General features: G+C 36.8%; 1 protein-coding gene across 4 annotated transcripts in view; it reads left to right on the top strand.

Moving 5' to 3' along the window:
- LOC114031838 (lethal(3)malignant brain tumor-like protein 4) overlaps positions 1 to 25,799 on the top strand; it is a 504,773-nt gene that overhangs the window by 165,111 nt on the left and 313,863 nt on the right. For 3 of the 4 annotated variants that reach the window (XM_027846992.1, XM_027846995.1, XM_027846994.1), the window contains 4 exons: positions 1,625 to 1,716; positions 18,074 to 18,178; positions 20,567 to 20,702; positions 23,052 to 23,143. In XM_027846992.1, the coding sequence (XP_027702793.1) occupies positions 1,625 to 1,716; positions 18,074 to 18,178; positions 20,567 to 20,702; positions 23,052 to 23,143 (425 nt within the window). Of the gene's footprint in view, positions 1 to 1,624; positions 1,717 to 13,947; positions 14,048 to 18,073; positions 18,179 to 20,566; positions 20,703 to 23,051; positions 23,144 to 25,799 lie in introns of those variants that run through there. The other variant, XM_027846996.1, reaches the window with a different exon arrangement.

The raw sequence follows: 25,799 nt of genomic DNA, 5'->3' as shown, positions 1-25,799 counted from the left end.
ATTTTAGTTAAATTATTCCTCTCTTGAGTCCCAAGAGGAACGAGATTTCTAGTTTAAGTTGTAAGTCAGAATTCTGACTGATAGAATCAGCCCAATTCATCATTCTGATGGATTATAGCAGTTCACTATTTAGCTTACGTCCTAGAGAGAGTCAAATAAATTTGTAGTTAATCATTATATGAAGGGAATGTTGCCATCTTGTTTCAGCAGTTATAAACTTGGATGATTTGCTCTGTGTTTGGAATGGAAAGAGCGACTTCATTGATTCTATAAGGACAAACTTATGGAGACCCTGGGGTCAGTGAATTTTAGGAAAAGCAACATAAGACCTCAAAGGACGACGATTCCAAGTTAAGTCTGGGAAGGAGGACTTTTGCTACAATAGCATTGCCAGGTCATTATGAAGTAAGGGGTTTAAGAGTTACCATAATTTCAATGACAGACTACTTAAAGAGTTCATTACATTGGATTGATGCCCTGATAACATGAGGGGAATTACTTCATTTGAGAAGAGGCATTATCCAACGCAGTGTGCTAAGATGTCAGGCAGCTAATGACAGTTATTTTACAAGAATTTAACTGAAATGAAACTGTGCACAAGGCAACTTCAAAAATAAAGCTGAAATATTGAAAAAAAGGAACTACTGTGTGTCATAACTTTATGTTGCTAGGTATTTAACAATGAAAATATGTTCATATAACCTCCACATTTTAATTTTATAGAAAATTCCTTTTTATCTTATGTACTTTCCAGGCATTTAGTTTTCTTATCTGTCAAGTGAGCAGGCTGGATTAAATAATCTCTGCCCAGAGTTCTGAAAAAATTAGATCCTGAGTTATCATTTCTTAGGTTGAATAAAATTTTCACAATTATCTGTTATATCAAATCTATTTGGAATGTTATCCATTTTAAAACAGAATGCAAAGTTCATGCTCTTCATTTTTAAAAAAAAAAATATATTTGGTTTTTACCTTGTCTAAATTTCCTGCTATATCCCTCTCCCTTTCCTTTATCAAAGAGACATCCCTTTTAACAAGGTGCAATGCAGCAAAACTAAAGAAGGAAATCAGTTTTTTAGCAGCTGTTCACATTTGATCTAGTGGGAATGGGGGCAAAGGCCCAGCTTAGAGGAGAGAAAAGGAGCTCTCTGGCTCTCACTAGGCAGACTCTTGCAAGCACTTTGAGCACAGCAGCTCCCTCTGGTAGCTGCTTCTGTTCCAACTCTAGCAGCTGCATAAAGGGGCAGAGGTGGGTGGCATCCAGCTGTTTACATTTTTTGAGGGGGGAGTTGAACAATTTATTCGGATGAAACTGTCTCTACTGACTTCTTAGAGAGAATTCTGGCTTCAACAGGAGAAATGATTGATAGCCATTGAAAAATAGTTTTTCAAATAAAAATTCCTGAAAGGTAAAAAAGTATTTTCTTATGTTATAGAAAGAGAACTGGAACATGAGAAGGCTATGAGTTACATAATTCCTTATGATGAATCAGAAAGAACTACATGTAGTTAACTGGGTTTTCTTTCTAGTTTGTTATTTCATTAATTCACCTACTTCATAGGTTTCTAGCCAGTAAAGCAAACTTGTTGCTTGTGGAAACATTTCTTGTTCTTTCTCTTCTAGTAAGTTTAGCTGCTGCACAGGAGACTTGGTCTTGGGATCAATACTTAAAGGAACAGAATGCTGTAGCAGCCCCTGCTCAACTTTTTTCTAGGGTAAGTTGTTCCATATGGTATTATTATTATTATTTTTTAAATCCATGGAGGAACTCCTTAAAGCAAATTCACACTATATAGACTAAGTGGAAACTGAGGTTTAAGTGACTTGCTTGTAAGTAAACAACTGTTCATCCCAAATTATCCCAAATAGGAAATAGAATTATCCCAAATAGGAAAGAATACCTCTGTTTTGTTTGTTCTCACCCTGCCATGTGCATCTCCCATTCAAATATGGTTTTGTCTTGGTGAATGGGATTATAGAAGCTGGTGGACAAGATTTGATGTTGAAAGGCACTGAATAAAGTCTCTGATTTATTTGTCATATATGACCTGAGCAGCTGCTAATCTAGAGTGGACACAACCTAAGTGTATCTTCATAGACCGATCTGTATTTTCTCCCATTGAGTTGAGGTTCAGAGACATAATCTGACCCTAAAGGCACCAGTGTTTCTCTGACCCTTTCCTTCCCATCTCTCTCCTAGTATCATTATAAACTGGTATCTGATATATTGACAACTCCCATCTTCTTGAAACTGTTGCATAAAACATGTGGCTTCCAATTCAAATTTGTTTCACATTATTCCCCAGCATTTAATCTCTAACTTTAGGCCAGCCTCTTTATTGTTGTCTGAAAATGCCATTCCTACGTCATTCCTTTACTTACATTGTTATTTTTTTCACCTGCAACATTTATCCAAATCCCACCCATCCTTTGAGACTCAGCTCTGATCATATCTTATCCATAGAGCCTTGCCTCTATCTGTGCACATCAGCCAGGTGGCACAGTGAAAAGAGTTCTGATCCTAGTGACAGGAAGATCTGAGTTCAAATGTGACTGTAGATACTTAGATACTTTGGCTTGTAGATACTGTGTGATCCTGAGCAAGTCATATAAACCTCTGTCTACCTCAGTGTCCTTATTTGTAAAATATACAGAATAATATTGCCTACTTCCCAGGGTTGTTATGAGGACCAAATGAAATATTTCCAAAGTGCTTTGCAAACCTTAAAGTGATATGTAGATGCTAGCTATTATTATCGTCTCCTTCTTTGAACTACTGTTGGTATTTTTAGACATTAACACTTCATTATATACCATCTGGTTCCCTATTGTTTCAAATGTATTGCTTGTCTTTTCAATGAAATCACAAGTTTCTTGATGGGCAGGACCACGTGCTATACTATTTTTGCATTGCTGGCACAGTGCTTAGTATGTAGCACATACTTAATAAATACTGTTTTATTGATTAACTTGAATTTTTGAATCTTATGCTAGAAACTGCTTGCCATTTTGGTTCCCTTGTATAATAAAGGATACAGTATATTTAAAAATTCGGCACTTGTAAGATTCTTGAGAGAAGGGAATTTTTTGTTTTTGTCTTTATATTTCCAGTCTGACCTTGCTATAGGGCATGGCACACAATACATACTTAATATAGTTTTGTTGAACTGATTTGGATTTCATTGCACCAGCTTTATAAGTGTGATCTGTTATCAAAGCAGGCATGCCATAGCAACCATATAGAAGTCCCCTGTATTGGTAGGATACTTTGTAGTTAATGCTAGACTCTTGTTTTATTCTGGGCCTAGTGATTAATTATCACCCATAGGACTAAAGGTCACTCACTTCATAGTTTGAAGATCTCCAAGGGCAGAAGCCATTTTTACTTTGTTCATAACAAGTATCAAGACTTGGAATGAATACTGTGTACCTAGTACTTAATTCCTTTCTGTCAGGTCTATAGAGACTTAGAAAGCTCTTGGACCATCCTAGTGGTTTGGTTTTGACTGACAGAGATATGGAAGATCTCCCATATAGACCTCTTCTCGTTAGTGCCAAGTCATGGGAAGCAATCAAAGGGCTCTTACCTGTTTTTTCTATTTATGTGACAATTCCTTCTCAATCTTCTTTGTTAGGCCATCTTCTTCCTACCACCTCTTAAATGTGAGTCTTCCCCCCACTGCCCTGCTCCTCTCAGAGGTCCCCGCTGATCTTAGTCTTATTCTCTTTTTACATTTTAGCCTTTGTTGAATGATCATCCATCTCTTGCACCTAGAATCTGGGGCTCTTGACTCGTTCTCTCTGGGTTCCCTTTTTCATTATATATTTTCTCCTTTAGTGATTTTTATGCGCTCCCATCGCTTCAGTTTTTGTCTCCAAATAACTCTGTCTGTCTGTCTATCATCCGTCCATCCATCCAATCTCTCTTCTGATTTCCACTTGTTCATCACCACCTGACTGCTCGACATCCTCAACCAGCACGTTCTATCATCACCTAAATCTCAACATATTAAAAATAAAACATGTTCTTTCTCTCTACTCCTACTCTTCCTTCAAACTTCTCTGTGTTCATGGTGCCACCATAATTCAAGTTCATAATCATGAATTCATCTCCCTTATCCAACTAATTAACAAGGTTTACAGATTCTACCTCCATAATCTCTCCCATCTGTTTACATATCCTCACAACGCCAGCATTCTAGTTCTTCATCATTATTAGAGATTTAAATTTGGAAGGAACATTAGAGATCCTATAGTCTAATCCTGTCATTTTACAGGTGAGATAACTAAAACCTAAAGTAGTTCAGTTCCTTGCTCAAGACCACACAGGTAGGACAATGGGAGAGACAGGATTCAGGCCAAGTTCCTCTAATTCCAATTCCAGAATTATTTCCATTGTACCATATTGTCTTCCCTTTCTCAATGCCTTTTTGCAAGAGCTCCTCATTCTCCACCCTTCCTTCAGTCTTTAATTTTCTAGTTAATCTTTTATACTGCTTTTAAGATAATCTCAAGATAGATCATAAGGTTGTAATGATGATCAACTGAGAACTGTCCTGTGTGTAATAAACTGCTTGATTTATGATCCTTTGAATGGTGTTTTTTCTTGAATATCTCCTCACCCACAATCCCCTAATAGGCACTCTATTGCCTCTTGAATAAAAAGTGCTTTTAGGTACATTGCCCATCCTATTGCATCATATTTTTTCACTGCTGTCATATGAACCCTTAGTGGTGCTGGAGCTGGTGTTAGAGAATCTGAGTTCTAATCCTGACTCTGCCTCTTATTACCTGTATGACCTTGAGTTAGTCACCTCTCTGGGGTTCCTTCAGTTTCCTCATCTGTAAAATGAGAGTATTGGAACAGATGACCTCAGAGGTCCCTGCCAGCTCAAAATCTGTGATTCTAATTCAGTTCTTGGAGGCATGCTGGTTCCCCAGTCCTAGCTTCCCACATTCGCTTGTTCTCTTCAAAGACTGTCCATCTCTTGATGGTCCAGCTCCATAAGTATTTATTGACCGCCTTTGCAAAATTCTGTGGGAGAGATGGAAAGTGGAGATATTTCTTTTCCTAGTCCTTCAGTTTTTCTTTATTCAGATCACTTTATTTTTGTACCATACGTTCTGTCACTAAGTAATATTCCCAACTCTGGGCTCAGAGCTTCATTAGATCTTGAGGATATGATGTATAAGACAGGACCAGGCAAGCAAAAGACATTCAGCTGGGGATATGCAGAGACCATCAGTTGAAATGGGGTAATGGCTGAAAGCCAGGAAGACAGGAGAGCGGAAGTGGGCATTAAGTATCAGAGACAGGGGCATTTTGAGCTGAGGCAAGAAAACTTATGTAAGTCATCATGAGTTGTGGTAAGATCTTATTGTTGGCTTCCTAGGGTCTTGTGAGGCTAAGACAGGGGTGGGGAACCTGCAGGCTCAAGGCTACATGTGGACCTCTAGGTCCTCAAGTGCTGCTCTTTGCCTGAATCCAAACTTCACAGAACAAATTCCCTTAATAAAAGGATTTGTTCTGTGAAGTTTGGATTCAGTCAAAAGGCTGTGCCCAAGAACCTAGAAGACCACATGTGGCTTACAGGCTGCTGGTTCCCCATCCCTGGGTTAAGACTTAGGGCTGAAAAGTAGATTCAGGGTAAAGACTCACTGGATTTAGCAAACACTAATATTTATTCAGCTAGTGGTTGGGTGGGTAGAGTGCTGGGCCTGGAGTCAGGAAGACCTAAGGTCAAATCTGGCCTCAGACATTAACTAGCAGCATGACCCTGGCCAAGTTGCTTAACCTCTGTTTGGCCTAATCCGCTGGAGAAGGAAATGGCAAACCACCCTAGTTTCTTTGCCAAGAAAACCTCCTGGGGTTCATGAAGAGTCTGCCACAACTGAACGACTGAATGACTGAACAATATTTATTCTGTAATATCTTATTTGTTGTTTAGTTGCTCTTCAGTTGTGTCTAACTCATTGTGACCTCATTTAGGGGTTTCTTGGCAAAGATGCTGGAATGGTTTGCCATTCCCTTCTCCAGCTCATTTGACAGATGAGGAAACTGAGGCAAACAAGGTTAAGTGACTTGCCCAGGGTCACGAAACCGGTTAAGTATCTGAGGCTGAATTTTAACTCGGATCTTCCTGACTTCCCAGCTTCCTGACTTCTATTCACTATGCTACCTAGCTGCCCCGCCATATTTTGTTTGCCAGTGAAATTATAAGCTCCTTTAAGCCAGAATGCATATACGATTAACTATTACAGTGCTACAGGCATAGGAAATCTGTGTCGTCTCTGTGTAGCTGATATTGTACACATCCTGTATACACATAGGTATGTCTGTACATGTGTATGTACAGACATCCAATATCCATCTATCTATCTCAGAGTTGGTGCTGATCTCCATTGGTAGCAAGATTCTGAAATCAGGAATTCTCCTATACCAGTGAAATCATAGGACTGCCCTTTTTACTTCTCTCTCTCCAAAGAACATTTATAATGTATGCTGGGAGTAGCTAGTGGTGCAATGGATAGAGTATATAGGCCTGAAGTCAGAAATACCTGAGTTCAAATTAGTCTTCAGGCATCGATGAGCTGTGTGACCCTGGGCAAGTCCTTTAACCCTATTTGCGTCATCTATGAAACAGGGCTTTTAATAGCACCTGCCTCCCAGGGTTTCTGTGGGGATCTAATAAGATGATAATTACAAAGTGCCTAATACATAGTAGGTGTTATATAGATATTAACTATTTATTATCATTATTATTACTTAGAAATTGTGAAATTTCTAAAGCCTTTTAAAAACATTTTTTCAGATGTGTCTTTGGAAATATTTTCGGATATAAGAAATTCTCAATCCTATCATCATTTCATATGCTTCTTGAGCACAGCATGTTTGTTCCAGTTTAATCTCCACAGTGATTTTAGTAGAAGATATTTTTGGTATAGTATTTGGAATGGAAGAGGCTAAACAGAACTCTCTTGGATATGTGAAAGATGAATCATTAAATCTTTTCTGAAGACTGGCTCATAAATGTGATTATACCCTAGATGTTATATGACTCTTTACCCATAATTCTCCTTTTTTCAACATCACACTTTTTTTATCTGTTTAGTGCCTGGCACAATACGTTGTTGTTTGTTTGTTGTCACCTTTTCTGCCCTTTTACTTTATTTCTCCTTCACTGGTACCTGTTGATAGCTATTCTAGTCTTACTTTTTCCAGGAGCCTAAGCACCCCTAGACTCCCTAATCATCCCTAGTCGTCTTCTATAGAACCCATTTCCCTGATTATACGTCATCTTAATTTCTCCCAGTTTTTATGCCATAGAATACAGTGAAGGATATCCATCTGATCTAGCCATTATAAGATGATTTTTTTTAACCTATTGTTTGGCCTAGGGTGGTTTAAGCAAACTACTGTTGACTACATGTGATGCTACTTGAGAAGATGTCTTTATGGCAGCATCGTTAAAGGAGGATACTGCTATGGTGAAGCACATATAGAGAAGGCAGCCAAGATGATGAAGGTTCTTGAGTGTCATATGAGATCACATGACCCGGGCATTTTTATCTTAGAGAAAATAAAGGCGCTAGGTGGGGTGGAGATGCCTCTCTTCAAGTATTTCAGTTTGATCGAACAAACATTTAATAAGCACCTGCTCTGTGCTAGTTACTATTTTGAAGAGCTGTTGCGTGGAAGTGGGATTAGATTTGTTCTGTTGAGATTTTTTTTTGGATATGAGTTAGATTAGAAAGCCACTATAGTCCCTCCCACTCTGAAATTCTGTACTTCTTTGAATTTCAAGTTTTTCAAAACATCCCTTCCCTCTTTCATGCCTCTCCTCCTCCTCCTTTAACACTAATTCACTGAAATCTTAAAATGGAGAATTCTTGGTCTATTTCCCTTTCATCTTTACATAGATTAATGCTTAACAAAACCATGTCATTAAGCAGGTTTGTTTTACGTGGCTTGTAGCCTCCCCCGCCTCTACCCTCATATCCTTCCTTCGTTGACAATCTTCCAGTGATGTTCCCCCTTTAATTCTTATTAAAAACTTAATTTTCCATAAAGCCTTGGGTATGGACAATAAAGTTCTGGGCAAAAAATATTAAAGCTCTTTGGAGCTTAGATAGTTTCTTCATCATAGCTGCTGATTCAAGATGGCTCCTTCAGAAGAGAGGTAGATTTGCAAAGTAAATAAATGGTTAAGATGATGGTAGTTAAAAATAGAATTTGAATTTCTCCCTCAAGGTTTAAGGCATATGAATGGTCAGGCAGGAACTGCAAATAGCTCGCATTGGTAAGTATATTTTCTTGGAAACGTGCAGGTCTTCTCAAAATAATTTTAAACTTACAGTGGATGGAGAGGGAGAAGATTGTTCAAATACGTCTTTCAAGCAGATACCATAGACTATAGCAGGCATGCTTTAGGAAGAAGAATACTAGTGGAAAGATTTAGTAAGTAAAAGTAGACCATAAGGAAGAGGAATAGTAATAAAACTCAGATATCTATCTAAGTGCCAACGTAGAATATTATTCACAAATTCAGTTGCAACTCAAGGCAACAAGTATTTATCGAATGCCTGTTGTATACCTGATATTGTTCTAAGTATTGGAGATAAAAAGACAAAAACAAAACATTCTTTGCCCTCAGGGACCAAATTATGAGATTTTATCGGGAACGACAACACATACACAGATAAACATATACAACATAAATGTGGAGTTAATGCAAAGTAATTTTTGTATGTGGGAGCAGTGGAAGAGTATCTCTATGGGGAGGTCAAGAATGACCATTTGTAGGTGGTGGTACTAGCGATACTTTCAAGAAAGGTGAAGATTTGGTAAGGTTTAATTGAGTAGGGAGAAAATTCTAGGTATTAAAGAGTCACAGAAGTGGGAGGTGTGGAATATCTTAGATAGAGAACGGCCAGTAGGAATGACAGTTTGGTAGGTCCTTGTGACTGATACAGATAGTTCTTATTGAGGAATCAACCTCTCTCTCTTTCTCTTTCTCTCTCCCCCATCTCTGCCTCCCTCCCTCTCTCCCTCTGTCTCTGTCACTCTTCCTCTCCCCTCTTTTCCCTCTTTCCCTGCTCTTCCTCTCTTCTCTGAGTTATTTGTATGTATCTTTATTGTGTGTATGTATATATATATAATATAGAGAGAGTATGCGTTTATACATGTATATATGTATACACACACATATAGAGAGAAGAGTATTTATAATACACACACATACAATTGTGTACACACACACACACACACACACACACACACACACACACACACATTCCCAGAACATAGGAATGGATTTGTGATTTTATTAGGATAGGGAATTTCCAGTGAAGAAATTGGGGGTTTGAGGCACTTACCAAGGGTCACAGAGAATGTGTCAGGCAGGATTTGAACCCATGTCCCAGGTTCCAAGGTCAGCTCTCTACCAACTATGCCAATCTCCCTCTCACCTGGCATAGGAGAGATGCTTAAAAATGCTGATTATTTGATGCTTTGCATAATGATAATAACAAGTCTCATTTTTATAGCATTTTACAGTTTACAAAGTACTTTGCTCAAAACAGCCCTGTTAGTTAGAGGACGCTTGTGACATTGAACAAAAGCATAACCTTCCCTTAATAATTAGTGTATTTGCTCAGAAAAACAAAGAAAAAAATTTTTATTTTAAACTAAAATAAAAACTTTTTCATCTTTGCTGCTTTATTTTAAATTCATGTATCATAATTATTTTATTATGGTTAAGGACCTATGAAACTGGAAGTGACTTGGTTTTTGAGAACATTGACCCCAGCTTTTAATGATCTTTCTCTTGTTCTGAATTCTCATACTACTAAATTTTCCTTAAAAGGTTTTTTTGTTGTTTCACTTGTGTGCTTTCTTGCTTCCTAATTCGATTATGTCTTCCCTAGTGGCTGTGAACATGCTTTCTCCTTTTATGTTGGCCACACTGCCAAGCACAAGATGAATACATGTCTTTGCATGAATTGTGCAGTTTGAAACTTAACTGAAAAAAAAATCTTGTGGATATCATATCATTATTACCTTTTCAACTTCCTTTTAATATTAAAAGGCTTCAGAACCATTCTAAAGTAGCAAAAAAAAAAATACTGCCTGTAGAAGTAAAATTCGTCATGCATATTTAAATGTCCCCTTCATCCTCCTTTGAAATTTAAGCTCTTTTTCTGTGCTTTGTCTATACAGGCAGATGTGCTTACAATATCTGGTCATAAATTGTTTTAAGCATCTAGTCAGAATTTTAGCAGTGTCAAATGGAATTCAGAAACTCCTAGATATGTCGGGGGTGAAGTATATGGGCAAATGAATTTGGTTTAGATCTGTAGCCCAGTGAAATGATCATGTTTTGTCTGCATCAAACCTCATGTGAAGCCTTTTTAGATCCTTTTCTGTCTGAAAAAAAATCCAAGTTACATATGCCCTCTCATGACTTTAGTGTAGGGAGCTCCCAGGTCTTCCTGACTCCAAGGCACTACTACCTTTCCTCACTTTAAATAATTTTAAATAAATTTAAAGTTGCTGCTGAGTGTGTGTGTGTTTTTTCTCTTTCCACATCACAAGGCTGTTTTCAGAAGAGGGTTTTATAGATCACAAAATATTGTTTATATGTGAGCTGTTATTGGTAATATTTTGTGTAGTAAGTTCTGTACATTTTAGGAAACATGGTAGTATCATTTGGTTTAAGTAATATGAAATATCAAAGTTAATCATTTGTCAAATAGTGGAATTTGTAATGGAATGTTCACCTATTATAAAAAAAGCATTGATTAATAGTATTCATCTAACCATTTTCATTAGATTTTATGATTGATTGAGTGAGGTGATTAAGTTTTACATTATTACTCTGACATAGCAGTTGATCTTAGAATAAGATGAAATGCTGTGGGTTTTTTTTAAACTGTTCAATATAATTATTTCTACTGTAATTTTTAAGTCAGCATTTATTGTATCTCTGCAGAAAATTGAGTTAGACATTGAAGAAATAGAAATTTTAGGTGAAATATAACCCCTGACCTCATTGAGGAAATTTTTTATAGACTTGATACAGTCTTAATAGACCCTACAATCTAGTAGGGAAATAGATTACAGCACAAATAAAATACATGCATACACTATTACATGATAGGTACAGTGGATCTGTAAATTAAAGGACTATGTGAGTGAACATGTGTTCTTCCTTCTCCTTCTATTAGCTTTTTCCATGATATGATACACTCAATTTGTTTTTATGGATTTGACTCTGCTGGGAATCAAATTATGTCCCCACGTTGTCTGTGTGTGTGTGTGTGTGTGTGTGTGTGTGTGTGTGTGTGCGTGTGTGTGTGTGTGTGTATACGTACATACATATAGCATACAATCTTCTCACCTTAATATGGTTGTTCTATGTTTTCCTTATTTCTTATTCTTGTCCCCATTATATAATTCTTTGAATTCATATTTTAAGTAAATTTTATTGATATTGTTTGCATTTACATTACCAACATTTCCTATTACTGAGACATCTTTTTAAAAATGAACAATAAAAAATAGGGGGAAAAGTTCAGAAAAACTAACCAATGCAGAATTCCACGCAGAATTTTAACAGTCGTTCTGTGTATTTCAGTGTTACCCAGGGTTTGAAGTATTATGTCTAAAGTCATCCGAAGAAGGTCTTTTAAAAACCAGGATCCACCTTTACATAATGCTGTTATTAGACCACCTAATGTTTGTTACTTATATTTTATAAAGGGAATTTTTAGTTGAGCGGTTTCTTACCTATTTATAATAGTATTGTTTTTCTGAATTTCTGTATATCTCTAATTTAGGGGAGGAGTGGCTAGTTAATGATATGGGGGGGGGACCCAAAAACTCAGTTCCTGCCCCTAAGCGGCTCCCCCCTCCCCAACAGTCCATTAGTTGAAAAAGGTCTAATTCCACATTCAGTGATTGACATCTAATAGTTCAGCAAATGCAAAGCAATAGTACTTGAGAGTTAGGTAAGTGCTACTTATTTGTTCTAAAGACTGGTATTCTCATTTTCTACAAATGCTACAACTGCTTATCTGGACTTCTAGCTGGGAGTTGAATGCCAAGTTCATAACTGTTTAAGAAGAGAGATTAAGAGACGATATGGTACTTCTCCTCTTCCCCCTGCCCCAGTCAAGGAATGGCAAATTCCACAACTATTCTTTAAGTGAACTTTTATATTAAAAGTGACATTGATTCTTTGCTCCAGAAGGGCCCACTCCTTGAAAAAAGGTCCCATGGTTTTGTTTTGTTTTTTTTTTTTGTTTTAGACAAAATGTTCTCCAAGGATTCTTGACATGAGCTTTCTGTTGGTTGAGGAATTTGTGGACAGCTTTGATAAAGGCAGTGGAAATGGTCTGTGGTATTTTGAGCTTTTTATATACATTCTTTTACCTAGGTGCCATTTTTACTTTAGTCATAGAGAAATTTTTAGCCGTATTAAGATTTGCCCATTTCAGTATTTCACTCTCAAAGAGATGTGTTGTACGTTTTGTTTTGTTTCTGAGAATTTAATCCAGTCAGTTAGTGAGATGTCTGACGTGTTTTTTGAGTGCAGACTTTAATTGTGCAATCAGACGTGTTAACATAATTTTCTTAGATTTTAGAGGTGAAATAGAGTTGTTTGGCACTGAATGAAGAGGGGAATAAGCTTATTACTTCACAGAAACCAGAAAAATACAGACCGACCTATCTTTAAAACAGTATTGTTGTTACATTATAGATGTATTTCTATCTTTCCCCTCTTTCATCACACTGACCGTATACACTATTCCTGGAATGCACTCCTTTCTCACCTCCTCACTTCTTGGAACCCTTCACTCCTTTCAAGGCTTATCTCACTTTCCAACTCCAACAAAGGACATTTCCTTACTTTGCTTTCATTTTGTGCATAACTTGTGAAAATGTTGTATGTCTCCCCAGTAGGGTATGAGCTCCTTAAGAACAGAGATTGCCTCACTTTTGTGCTTATGTGCCACATTGCCTGCTATGTAGTGGGCTCCTAGCAAGTGCTGATAGATTGATATGTAGCTCTCTGTCTTTGTGTTCTGCACATGATGTTCGTAAGCCATTTAAGAAATCTGACCAGAATTTAAATGCATCCAAAAATAGTAAGAAAATACCATATAAAACAAGAGTTGCAAAATAGACCTTGTGTCAACCTTCACCACTAGATTAGCCTCAGCTCCAAAATTCAGTTTTTTCCCTCTTGAAATTAGAAATAATTCCTATTCATCTAACAAATTGATAGCATGATCAAGAGTCATTTATGTCATGAGGAAATTAAAAATTGATTTTTTTGTATCTAGTCTGACTTCATGGAAAAACTGTGATGTGCTTCAAGGATAATAGCATATCGTTCTGGAAGAAAAATTGACTTGTTTGGAATGGGCAGCTTCATGAAAGAGAGAGAGAGAACGTAATTTATCAGATATGCATATTCTTAAATATCATTTACTGTAGGAGAAAGAACACTTTTGGTCTTGGAGTATTAGAATAGATACTGATTTGTTGGTTGACTCTTTTTTAAAGTCACTAGGAACACATTAGTTGGGGCCTGGTGCTTTAGTAACTTAAAGAAATGAAATAATTTCCCTAAAGTATCTAGCATATATCTCGTTAGAGGTTGATTGACATAGTGGTTGGTTTAAGTTTAGTAGGTGATGTTGTATTCAATAATGGTATTTTATTAAGATCCAGTATTTGTGGGGGGGGAAAGTTTTTTTAAAAATGCTTTTTATTCACCATGGTATATAGTAGAAACTCATTCTGTGAACCTTATTACCAGGTATATTCTTAAGATATTTTTTAATGAAATAGACCTCTCCCCCACAAATAAGCACTTACTGTAGTGCCTGGCACATAGTAAGTGTTTAATAAATGCTTATTTTCTCCCTCCCTTCCTAAGTGTATCATGTGAATGAATCATTAAAGGAGAATATTTGGAAAAGAGCCCATAAAATGGTGACATTTCCTGCTGAATGCTGTCCTTCAAAATTGTGAAAATGGTATGTTTTATTTTCATTTGAAACCCAAAGAGGAAAGACACTGCTGTGTTATATATACAGTGTTAGTTACAGAATTATATAAAGCTCCCAAATGTTCAATTGAGAAGCAGTTTTGATATGCTGATAATAGTAACATTGATCATCTTAACTTCTGGCTGAGAATTTCTGCAAGTGTCTTGCCTCTATCATTCATGTGTGATAATAAGGCATAGTCTGCTCCCCAGGAAGTCATGTTTCCCCCCTTTTTATTTTGTGACTGACGTTTCTACAAAAGCATCTTATATCAGTTCCGACAACTGCTTAAATTTCATTTCAATGTTATCAATACACATTTCCCCCCTTGTTTTCATTTGAGGGGGATGTGGGGGGAGAAACCACAGAGAAATTTCAAAGCAGTGAACAGGAGGTAGTCATATAAAACTTGTTAAATAAAATCTGCTGGAAAACAGAGTAGACGTGAGAAGAAGCCTGGGAGAGTTAAACACACACATGGCATTTTATTCTTGTACAAATAAAAAATGCTTCAGAAATCATTCAGTCTTAGCATTTCATTTTAGCTTTTTTATCATTTTTTAAAGAATGTCTTTCTTGGTAAAAAAATCTAAAATGATGCAGGCATATGGGGCAGCTGTTCAGGATATTTTTTTGGGTCATTTCCTAAGATTCTGAACAAATATTTCATGTTCCAGTTGGAATTAAAATGCTAAGCTGTACTTTCTATTAACATAACAGTGACGGATGAAATGTTTTGTGTGTAACTTTAAAATCATTACCTGATTTTCATATACTGATCATTTTATTTCTAATTATAAAATAATTGATGGTCAACATTTAATCTATACTCTTATTAGATTTTTGAAATTGTGTGCCTGGATAAACAGAGGTTAAAATGGGAAGTGAGATAACTTGAGGTTATAATTTTGACTCCTCCACTCAAATTGAGTTTATCTTTGGGGGAAATGGGCATTATACCATCTTGTTTTCCTCATCTGTTTATATGGCCACAAATAAGCATTACTTATTTCTTCGCCAGAATATATTGAAGACTAATGTGGTATTCATGCATGTTTTCAATCTTTAGGAAAAGGGATACATGTCATTTTCATAGCAAAGTGGATAAAAAGCTGACCTTGGAGAAAAGTAGACCCTGGCTTAAAGCCCTGCTTCAGTCACATAGTAGTTGTGTGATTTTGGGCAAGTCACTTAACCTTATAGTGTTCCAGGCAACTTTCTAAGGCCATGAATTACAACCCAGGTGCTGCCTTTATTGTAGAAGGAGTTTCCTCATTGGAAGTGCCCCATAATAGCCAAAGCATAGACCAGGACACTCCCTTCTCCCTCTCCCTGTCCCTCCAATTTTTTGGTTGTCCAAAAAAAAAAAAATGTGGTTGATGGCAGTGTCAGCTAGAGATGAACATTTCTGACACAACCTATTATTGTTGGTGTTAATGTTCAACTATCTTCCCATTTGGGCATTTATAAAAGTGACAACTTTTAGTTGGATGGTTTTTATTTTGGGAAATATGTTCTTTTATTTCTCTGAACTTGAGTTTCTTTATCTGTAAAGTGAGGCTGTTGAACTTTGAGCATTCCAACCTCCTAGTTCTGAATTTCATTGGTTTTATAGTTCTAAACGCTCATCTTCCCTGCTATGTAAACAAGGCTGTCCATGCTGCTGTTTTTAGACTACTGTATCTTTAGAAAACACCAGTTCTGGGGGCAGCTAGGTGGTGCAGTGGATAGAGCACGGACCCTGGAGTTAGGAGGACCTGGGTTCAAATGCAACCTCAGACCAGACATTTGACACTTAATAACTGTGTGAGCCTGGGCAAGTCTCTTAACCCCGATTGCCTCACTAAAAAGCAAAATAAACAAAAAGAAAACAAACAAACAAAAACCCCCCACCAGTTCCATTGGTCATTTTAATAAGAAGAATGAACTCCTGCTTCTCTGTTGACCTTCATTTGTTGTTGGAAGGTAGTTTAGAATTTTGACAACTTGTCTTTTTTCTATCTCCTTATTAATTTGGTTGAACATCTGTCCTCTCTTTTAGAGCTGTCTTTCTCTTCTAGATACTCACTTCCTTTTAAACTCTTAAGACTTTTAAGCCTAGTAATTTTCTACCTGTTTAACAAGAGTTTTTTATAGCTGTTATTCCTATTGTCAGTAGTGATGTCAAAGAGCTTCTGTATCACTGGGTCTCATATCTAGAGGTGGAAAAAAGGCATGTAATTCAATATGCATTGTGTCTATGTGTGTGTAAGGCATTGGTGATAAAAAGGGAAAACAAAGTGCCTGTCCTCATGGAGCTTATGTTTCCCCTATGGGGATAGAATATACACAGAGATTCAAATGCAAGATAATTTGAGGAGAATTAATAACTAGGGAAATCTGGAAAGGCTTTCCATAGGAGATGACGCCTCCATTGAACTTTGAAGGGATTCTTAGGTTGAGGAGATTGAAGAGTGAGTATGTTTGAGTCATAGTCATAAAGAGGAAATGAAACTCTGGGTTTGGGAAACAGCAAGTAGAGTATTTTGATTGGAATATAGTTTATATTCATGAGGAGAAATTTGAAATGTCTGGAAAATGCTAGAATCATATTGAATAGCTAGGGAGTTTGCTTTATATCCTAGGGAAAATAGGGAGCCACAGAGATTCTTGAGTGATTTTTGTAGGACCTATCATTTAGGGAGATGATTTTGGCAGCTATGCAGAAGATGGATTAAAAAAGAAAGATTGAATCTGGGAGATCAGTTGGGTTATTGCAGTAGTCCAGGTGAGAAATGATGAAAATGTGAATGTCTGTTTGCCATGTGAGTATAAAGGAACAAGAAGACGGCAGAAGACTGTGGATGACAGGACTTGGCAACTAATTGGATGCAGGAGAGAAGGAGTGTGAAGAGGTGAGGATGATGAAGAACTTGCTAGCTTGGCCTGAAAGGAGAGAGGTATCCCTAACAGAGGTAGGGAAGTGGGTAGGTCAGGTGCAGGTCTGTGGAGGAAGATAATGAATTCTATATTCAATGTGCTGAATTTGATATACCTAGAAGGCATGGAGGTGTCCTTTAGACAGTTGTTGATGTGGGACTGAAGCACAGAGGAAATATTAAGGTTAGATATCTAGATTTGAGAGTCATTTGGTTAGAGGTGATGATTGAATCCTTGGGAACTAATGAGATGAATGAGGAAGATGCAGAGAAGAGAAAAGGGGCCTTGGTGGACACCCAGGGTTTAAGGATGAGATAAAACATATATGTATGTGTTTATTTGTAATTTTGTGGTATGACCCTGTGCTATAAAGAAGTATTTTATTTATTCATTTTATTTTTTTGTGGATCATCTACACTATGTGGCAATATTTGTTTAGCATAAAGTTGCTCAAAATTTGTCAACTATGTATTTGTTGTTGTTCATTCATTTCGGTTGTTTCTGACTCTTCATGACCCCTTTTGGGATTTTCTTAGCAAAGATGCTTAAGTGGTTTGCCATTTCCTTCCCCAGCTCATTTTACAGATGAGGAAACTGAGGCAAACAGGGCTCCAGGATCACACAGCTAGTTAGTGTCTGTGGCCAGATTTGAACTCAGAAAGTGAGTCTTCCTGACTCTAGGCCCATCACTCTATCCGCTGAGCCACATAGCTGTTCACGCCACCTAACTGCCACCATGTACAGATTGGGTCTATTCCCAATTCCCAACTCTAACTCATTGCTTTTAATGTTTCATGGAAATAAGAAATGACCCTTTACAAAAGAAAAGCTGAGGAGCTCATGTTCTAGGGCTTGTGGCACTGCAGGTAAAATGATTATAATCTGAAATGATTTGAAGTACTTTAAAGTTATTGTACCATTTGTATTTGCTAAGTAATTTCAAGAGACTACTTTTTAGAGGTAAATACTGCTGAATTTTACAAGTAGTACAGAGGATTCCCATTTGCTAATATGCATGCTAAATCTTTACAGGGTATTGGTATATTAATATTTTAATAGCTAGGGTTTAATTATCTGTATTTTGAATATCCCTAGGATCAGTCCTTTCCTGAGCATGAAAATGGTTTTCAAATTGGAATGAAATTAGAAGGCATTGACCCCCAGGATCCATCTAAATTCTTTGTGCTCTCTGTAGCTGAGGTAAGAGAAGTCTACTGTAGTTTCATTGACTGTTGTATAGTAGTTAAAGTAAATTCCTGGAGAATAACAGATTGGGTTTTCAGCACTGGAGCAATATTCCCATGCTTTTTAAAATTAATTTTATATCATTAAAAAAGTATCTCAACAAAGATAAGCCCAATAGAACCCAATGAAACCATGTAATTACAATTAATTATATTTTAAAAGAATATTTTTATGTAACAATAGCAATTCTGTTACCCCTTTTGATGTCTTCTTTCTGTAGACATAAAAATTTTTTAGTTTTTATATAATTTAGATTGTTTACATTTTTTTAGTTCATATGTATTTCCATATTTCTTTATAGTTCTCATTTTATTGTTAGTGGTTCATTTGTATTATATTACATTGATATATCAGTTTAGCTATTTCCTAAGCTCTTACACAGACATTGTTTCCTAGTTTTTCCAGTGTTAGAAGTAAATTGGCTGTGAATGTTTTTATACAAATTAGATTTTTGTTTCTTTTTTTAGTAGACCCTTAGATTGTAGCCCTAGGAATTACATTATTGAATCCATGGATATGATCAGTTTTGTAATTATTATTGTGTATTGCCAGAATGGAGTTGAAAAGGATTTCATTAGGCTACTGTTGTATGTTATTTATGTATTCATTTACTTACTTACTCACTTATTTATTTATTTAGTTTTAGTTAAGGATAAGTGAATGTTTTGTAGTGTGTAGGAATAAGAATAGAACCTATAATTTCATTGGGATGAGGAGCTCCTGGATGAGGAAAGTCCCTCTACAATGCAAGTTGCACCTCTGGAAGGCTTAGGGAGTTTCCTGAAGCATGTGGAGATTAAATTACTTTTCCAGGCCCACACATCTGGTATATAACAGAAGCCAGGTCCTCCTGACTTCAAGACCAGATATGCCATGCTGCTTCCCTATTCAAAATGAATAATGTCTGGACATATACCACTACATAAACACTTCTGCATTTGCTTATACCTATATTACCTTCATTAGGGAGTGCATAAAGGTCTGCCAGTTGTAGGGGAATTCTAGACTGCTGATTTTGAGGATTTCATCTCCCTACTATACATTTAAGTCTTTAAGCTCAATTAGTGAGAAATGTGTGAGAGGTGCTGTGTAATTGAAATATAAAAAATGTGTGATGAAAGTAAATGGTTTGTGAGAAAATATTTCCTAAACAAAGTTTACTGTTAAAAGTAAAAATACTATTTTTTAATTTAAAAAATTCCATTATTGGCATAACAGTCAGTATGAAGATGGATGTATAACTACAGTTAAAAGAAAACCTCCCATACTTTAGCATACTGATAACATTGGTGAATTATTATTATTGCCATGGTTTCTTCACATTTGTATATTACTTTTTAGTAATCATAGTCAATGTGCATTATTTTTCTAATTCTAGTTTCCATTTTTGTTTATTTTCTGTGCTTATTAATTTTGATGGTATTAAATGTAGAGAACATGTTTGTTTTACTAACTGATTTATTTGTCAATTTAACAAGTACATAATGCTTGAACAGAGAAGAAATAGGGTGTTTCTGAGGGTACACATCACTGCTTCCCTTTTAAACACAGCATTTGAAATTGTTGGGTCTATACATAAGAGTTTTAAGTATCTTAGCTTATGTAACCCTGGACTTTCTATATTAGCTATACCATAGAAGGACTAGAGGCAGTGTTGCTGATAGGATGGGGCTTGTTATGTTTAAGCTGGTCTTTCGGAATCACAGTTTGAGAAAAAGGAACAGCTAGGTGGCACACTGGATAGAGCTTTGGCCTTGGAGTCAGGAGGACCTGAGTTCAAATTTGGCCTCAGACACTTGACACTTACTAGCTGTGTGACCCTGGGCAAGTCACTTAACCTGGATTGCCTAAGCAAAAAAAAAAAAAAAAGAAAAGAAAGAAAGAAAGAAGAAGAAGAAGAAAGAAAAAAAGGCTTTGGTAGAAGAGTCCCAACTCAATGAACTTACCAGACAGGCCCTACTTATATTATCTGCATCTGAATGTTTGAGTTGCCCTCATAAACTCAGTCTTGTACATCCTTGCTTTGTACAGCACTTTAAATTCCACAAATGTGTTTATTAAACCACTACTACATGAAAGAAACTCTACTAGTCCCTGGGACTACAAGTACGAAAAGGAAACAGTCCATCCCCTCGAGAAGATTCCATTCTACTAGATCTTAGTTATATATTCTAGAAATTAAAATAAATCAGATATTATTTTTAAGAAGAGAAGAGCCCTTAGTAACATATCACTAATACTTTTACTTGTTGATTTGAGGTAAATATATTTAGTACTTGGTGAATTTTGCATCTGTCTTAAGCAAAGAAAATTACAGCTATTTCCTCACATCCCATTTTATAGGTATGTGGTTATCGCCTAAGACTTCACTTTGACGGCTATTTAAGCTGCTATGATTTTTGGACCAATGCAGGTTCCCCTGATATTCACCCAGTGGGGTGGTGTGAAAAGACCAAACATGAATTGCACGTCCCTAAGGGTAAGCGGGGAAATGTTTGCCCACTAGAAAGGTGGTCGACTGCTATTTCAATTTTCCGTTAAACAGCATTTCACAGAACACGAACATGAGAGTCCATTGTAGAATAGTTTCCAAGATGAGAAGAAATCCATATAAGGAGACCCAGTGTCCGACAGTTATTACCATTATAAATTACTTAGAAACACACGCGTAATAACATCAAATATGTCAATATGTTTTCCCTTGAAATGTTGTCATGATGTGACCTAAGTACAAAGCAAACAAACACTCTGTAATGAAAGGGGTACGTTTCATTAAGCACCCAATTTTATCATTGATTTGTGAAACAGAAACACCAGTACTCTAGCCTAATGAGTTCTGGTGTCATACAAAGAGCCCCGGACTTAAGAGTCAAGAGACTGTCAGATCCTTGCTCTGATATATACTAATTCTTCTCATGGTCAGGTCAACTCATCTCTCTGAGAAGTTACCTCATTTTGTAAAACAGGAGTAATAACTCATTCTCTGCTTATGGAACAAGGTTGTTGGAAATAAAATGACCTCTGTGACCTTTAACATGCTGAAGAAAGAGGCAATCAATCAATCAATATGTATTAAACACCTACTATGTGCCAGGCACTGGGGATTCAAAAAGAGGCAAAAGATAATCCCTGTCCTTAGTGAGCTTATAATCTAATGGTGGTGTGGTGCCATGAAAAAATGGTGAGTTTAGAGTTAGAAGACCTGGAATTTTATTTCAGCTCTTCCATTTAGTGTCCAAGTGACCTCCTTGCCACTCTGGGTCTTGCATAATTCATCTGCAAAATGAAAGGGGCCAGATTGTTTAGATGATCTCTCCAGCCCCTCCCAGCTCTAAATCTGACATCTCATGCTCCTAAATTAAGCTTTCATCATTGGGAAGCTGTTTGATAAAGATTAACCATTTGTTTGAAAAATATGTCTCTAATGAGCCATCAAAGAAATAGAAAAAATTGTCATCAGCTGTATTCTTTTACATTGAATAAGTTAGGAGGTTGTGTTTTGCATCTTCATAGTGCAAAAGAGGTATAATGGAAGAGATGCCATGAATAGACAGCTAAATATAATTGAACCCCTCTGGGGCTCAGGTTTATTCTTGTGAAAATAGGAGCAAACATATGCACACACTCACACACACATATGTTACATATATATTATATATACACAGATATACATATACATTTATACACACACACACACACACACATATACAGTGCTTTCTGATTTACAAAGAACTTTATTCACTGTAAAGCCCGGTGAAGTGCTTATTGCAGTATTGTTACTCTTATTTTACAGAGGAGGAAACAGACTCAGAGAGGTTAACTTTATTAAGCATAGTCACACAGCTGGTTAATGTCAGAATCAGGCATCTCCTGAGTCTAGTACAACTTCCATTATATTAAACTCGCTTTATTAGTAATTAAGGCAAATTCCAGATGGATGTAAACTCATTAGAAGCCTACCTTTTTTGTCAGTAAATTGTCAGACAGGCTGTCCTTTTACTAGGTAATTCATTGAAATCTCTGATTTCTAGAAGCCCTTGGATGACCATCATTTCCCTTGGAATTAACTGAAAAATGATCTGGTTGGTGCAGATCCTAATGGTTCTTTTCTTCCCAGCTGTCCGTTAGACTCTTAGGAGTGGTCTGTAAGAACTGGGGACTAGGAGCAGCTAGGTGGCACAGTGGATAGAGCACCTGCCCTAAATAGTCAGGAGGACCTGAGTTCAAATCCGGCCTCAGACCAAACACTTGACACTTACTAGCTATGTGACCCTGGGCAAGTCACTTAACCCCAGTTGCCTAAAAAATAAAAAGAATTGGGGACTAGAGTTCCTCATGCCACTTGATAGGGAACTGGAAACTAATTAACCAGTTAAACCAATACAGTTAATACTGTTCCTGATATGATGATGGGATGGTGGTAGTATGGGGCCAACATTGATTCTCTGAGTGACTGGGACCAACTGAGTTCAACTCCTTGACAAGATGTCTGAGCATTTTTGGAAAGCCTTCCTGGTGGTCATCATATCCTTCTCCCTCTTTGAGAACTATTTAATGATTGGTTTGGATATCTAAGAACCTAGGACTGATTGACTTGTAGTAGGAAATGATTTCTGTACATGACGAAAATTTGTGTGACCAGTTTTACATTTGATGAATTAGGTCTTCGAATGAATTAGAGACTTTAGATGCCTAATAGGTAAATCCATAGTTTTCATTTATGTCAGAGAAATGTAGGCAAGAAGATTTTTAAAACTGGAATAAAAATAACAATCATTAATTCATTAACCATGTGTGTGGTATTTATAGGACTTTTCATTTCCATTAGGTTACAAAAAGGACAAGGTTACTTGTACGGACAACTTGAAGACCTCCAAATTACAAAATGCTCCCAAGAAACTGTTCCTAAGCAGAAGTATCGTAAGTATCCACTTTAATATAAATCAGGTTATTTTTTTTCGAATTCCGGGTTTCCTTATTGCTTTATAGTTTGCTACTTTGATGGTCATCGTAATAGCTAATGCGCCTGTAATGCATGCAAAGCACTTTTCATCCATTAGTATGCCTGCTGGTATTCTTATGCCCATTTTACAGATAAAGTCAAGCCTCACAAACTCAGAAACTTTTTTTATGGCCACAAACTAATGTACAAACATAGTTTACATAGTATTCATATACAACTAGTAAGTGTTCAGAGGCAGCAGGATTTGAACCGAGGTCTATCCTGACCTCCAAGTTCAGTGTTTTTTTTTTCCCCTACCACGGGTAGGGAACCATCGGCCTTGAGGCCACATGTGACCCTCTAGGTCCTCAAGTGTGGCCCTTTGATCTGTTCTGTGAAGTTTGGATTCACTCAACGGGCTGTACTTGAGGACTTAGAGGGCCACATGTGGCCTTGAGGCTGCAGGTTCCCTACCCCTGCTACCATACTGCTTCTCTTGATGATTCTTTAAGAATTAATTTTTCTGCCTTTCATTTTTTTCCTTCAACTTAAAAACCAACCATTTCTCTGGGCAGATATCAGTTTTTCTTAACAGAATAATTTAAATGTGGAAAATAAATGAGCCATATGTAAAAGGGATTACATTTGAGGATACTTAAAAATTAAAGGTCTCGTTTCAAAATGTGTTCATTCCCAATAGTCCATACTGCAAATTGACCTATATATGAGGTTGTGTGTTTTTCGAACCAGTGTAGATTTTTTCGGGTAGACTGAATGTATCTAGAAAAGTTGTGCTTAATATTACAGAAACTAGCATGCTTTTCTCCCCTTTGGGTGGACAAGTTCCAGATGCCATTTCTGCCTCTGTCTGTTACTTTTCTCCGAGGATTGTCATTGCCAGAAGTGTCTCCAGATTCTTCAGAGGTTTGAATTCTAGGTGATGAAATGAACCCATGAAACTGAAAAGCATGAAGTGCTCCCCTTCTCCTGGGTAGTCTCCTTGGTGGTAGAGTAATGAAAACAGGTTCAGGAGGCAATTACCATCACTTAATTCTTAGACTGCCTCAACATTAATTTGACTCCTAGACCTCTGAATGCAAGATCTGTTTTCGATGACAAAGAAGATATGTTACTACAGAACTGAAACTCATCAATGTTCATATTATTATAGGAAATGAAATCAGAAGATATAAATAACTTGCAGTGACATGGAAAATGGGTCATAGATTTTCCTTGGAGAGAAAAATAAAGGAGTTAGCTTAGAAACTTTCTTTGGGTTGTGAGGTATGAGTGATGGTTTTAGAGTCAAAGGACCTATGTTTAAATCCTAATCCCTCTCACTTAGGATAAGACACTTAATCTCTATGCCTCAGTTTCCTCATTTGCAAGATGAACAGTTTGAACTAGATGAATGTTAAGGTTCCTTCCAACTAAGTCTGTGATCCTAGGAGCATTATGTCTCCAAAAGCATCAAGATTATATCATTACATAGAATATTTGGTTCTCTGTCCTTGTAGTACCCCTACACATTACCAGAGGTAGCTCAGTGTTTGGGAGGCTCCAAAGGAAAGTGTGAGAGAGAAATAGTATTGGACCGATTGCCAAACTAAAGGTCTACAGAACTGTTGTGCTGACCTCACTGTTGCATGCCTGTGAAACCTCGACAGTATGCCGGTGCCTTGCTGGGAAACTGTATCACTTCCATTTGAATTGTCTTAGAAAGATTCTGAAAGTCACCTAACAGGAGAAGTACTATATATGGAGGTCTTTTCTCAAGCTAAACTGCCAAATATTCAAATTCTGCTGCAGAGAGCACAACTCCAATGGACTGACCATGTTGTTTGAATGTCATAAGTATGTTTGCCTAAAAGATTATTTTATGGAGAACTCATACAAGGCAAATCCTCACATGCGATACAGGCAAAGGACCACCCAGAATGATGTACCCACATCAAAGAAGGTACTGTGCTCTGTGAGCAAAGCAGAATCGAAGTAGCTCAAAAGAAATACAAGATGCACAGATTTAGAGAGTCCACCCCAAATGTTCCCATGGACTCTTTGTGCTTGACCTGTGATAGAGCATTCTCAGCTCATATTGGTCTGATTAGCCACAGTGAGACGCACTATTAACTTGACTCTAACATAGTGATATCATTTTGGTCCTCTGCAAGAATGAAGGACAACCAACCAACTCATAAGTATAAGAAAAATTACTCCCGTGAAGTTTATTGTAGTTTTTGCATCAAAATCTGTTGTTTATTTATTGTAGCTTTTGCATCAAAATCTGTTGCAAAGGTTGAAGAAGTTGAATAATTTTATAAAAAGCTAGAAAATACTCCTGGACAAAGTCAGCTTATATCTTCCTTCTTGATACCTAGTGTCTTCCATGGGAAGGCAAATATTAAGCAGCAGAAGAAAGGCAAAAAAGAAAAAAAAATGGTTCAGGATTAAGAGAGGAAAGGCCTCATGCCTTTTAGAGGACTCAGAAGCCTAAGGAACTCGAATAGGTTAAAGATAGAACCAATTTTTCAATATTTCTGGTCTTTCTTTTTTAAATCAACAAGTATATATTCTCTCTGTTGCCCATTTCCCATTCCCTCTTTAAAAATAAAACAAAGCATAACTAATAACAAA

The sequence above is a fragment of the Vombatus ursinus genome, unplaced genomic scaffold, assembly GCF_900497805.2.
Source record: "Vombatus ursinus unplaced genomic scaffold, bare-nosed wombat genome assembly UNPS02015255.1, whole genome shotgun sequence".
Classification (NCBI taxonomy): Eukaryota; Metazoa; Chordata; class Mammalia; order Diprotodontia; family Vombatidae; genus Vombatus; species Vombatus ursinus.
This window is presented reverse-complemented; position numbering and strand designations above follow the sequence as displayed.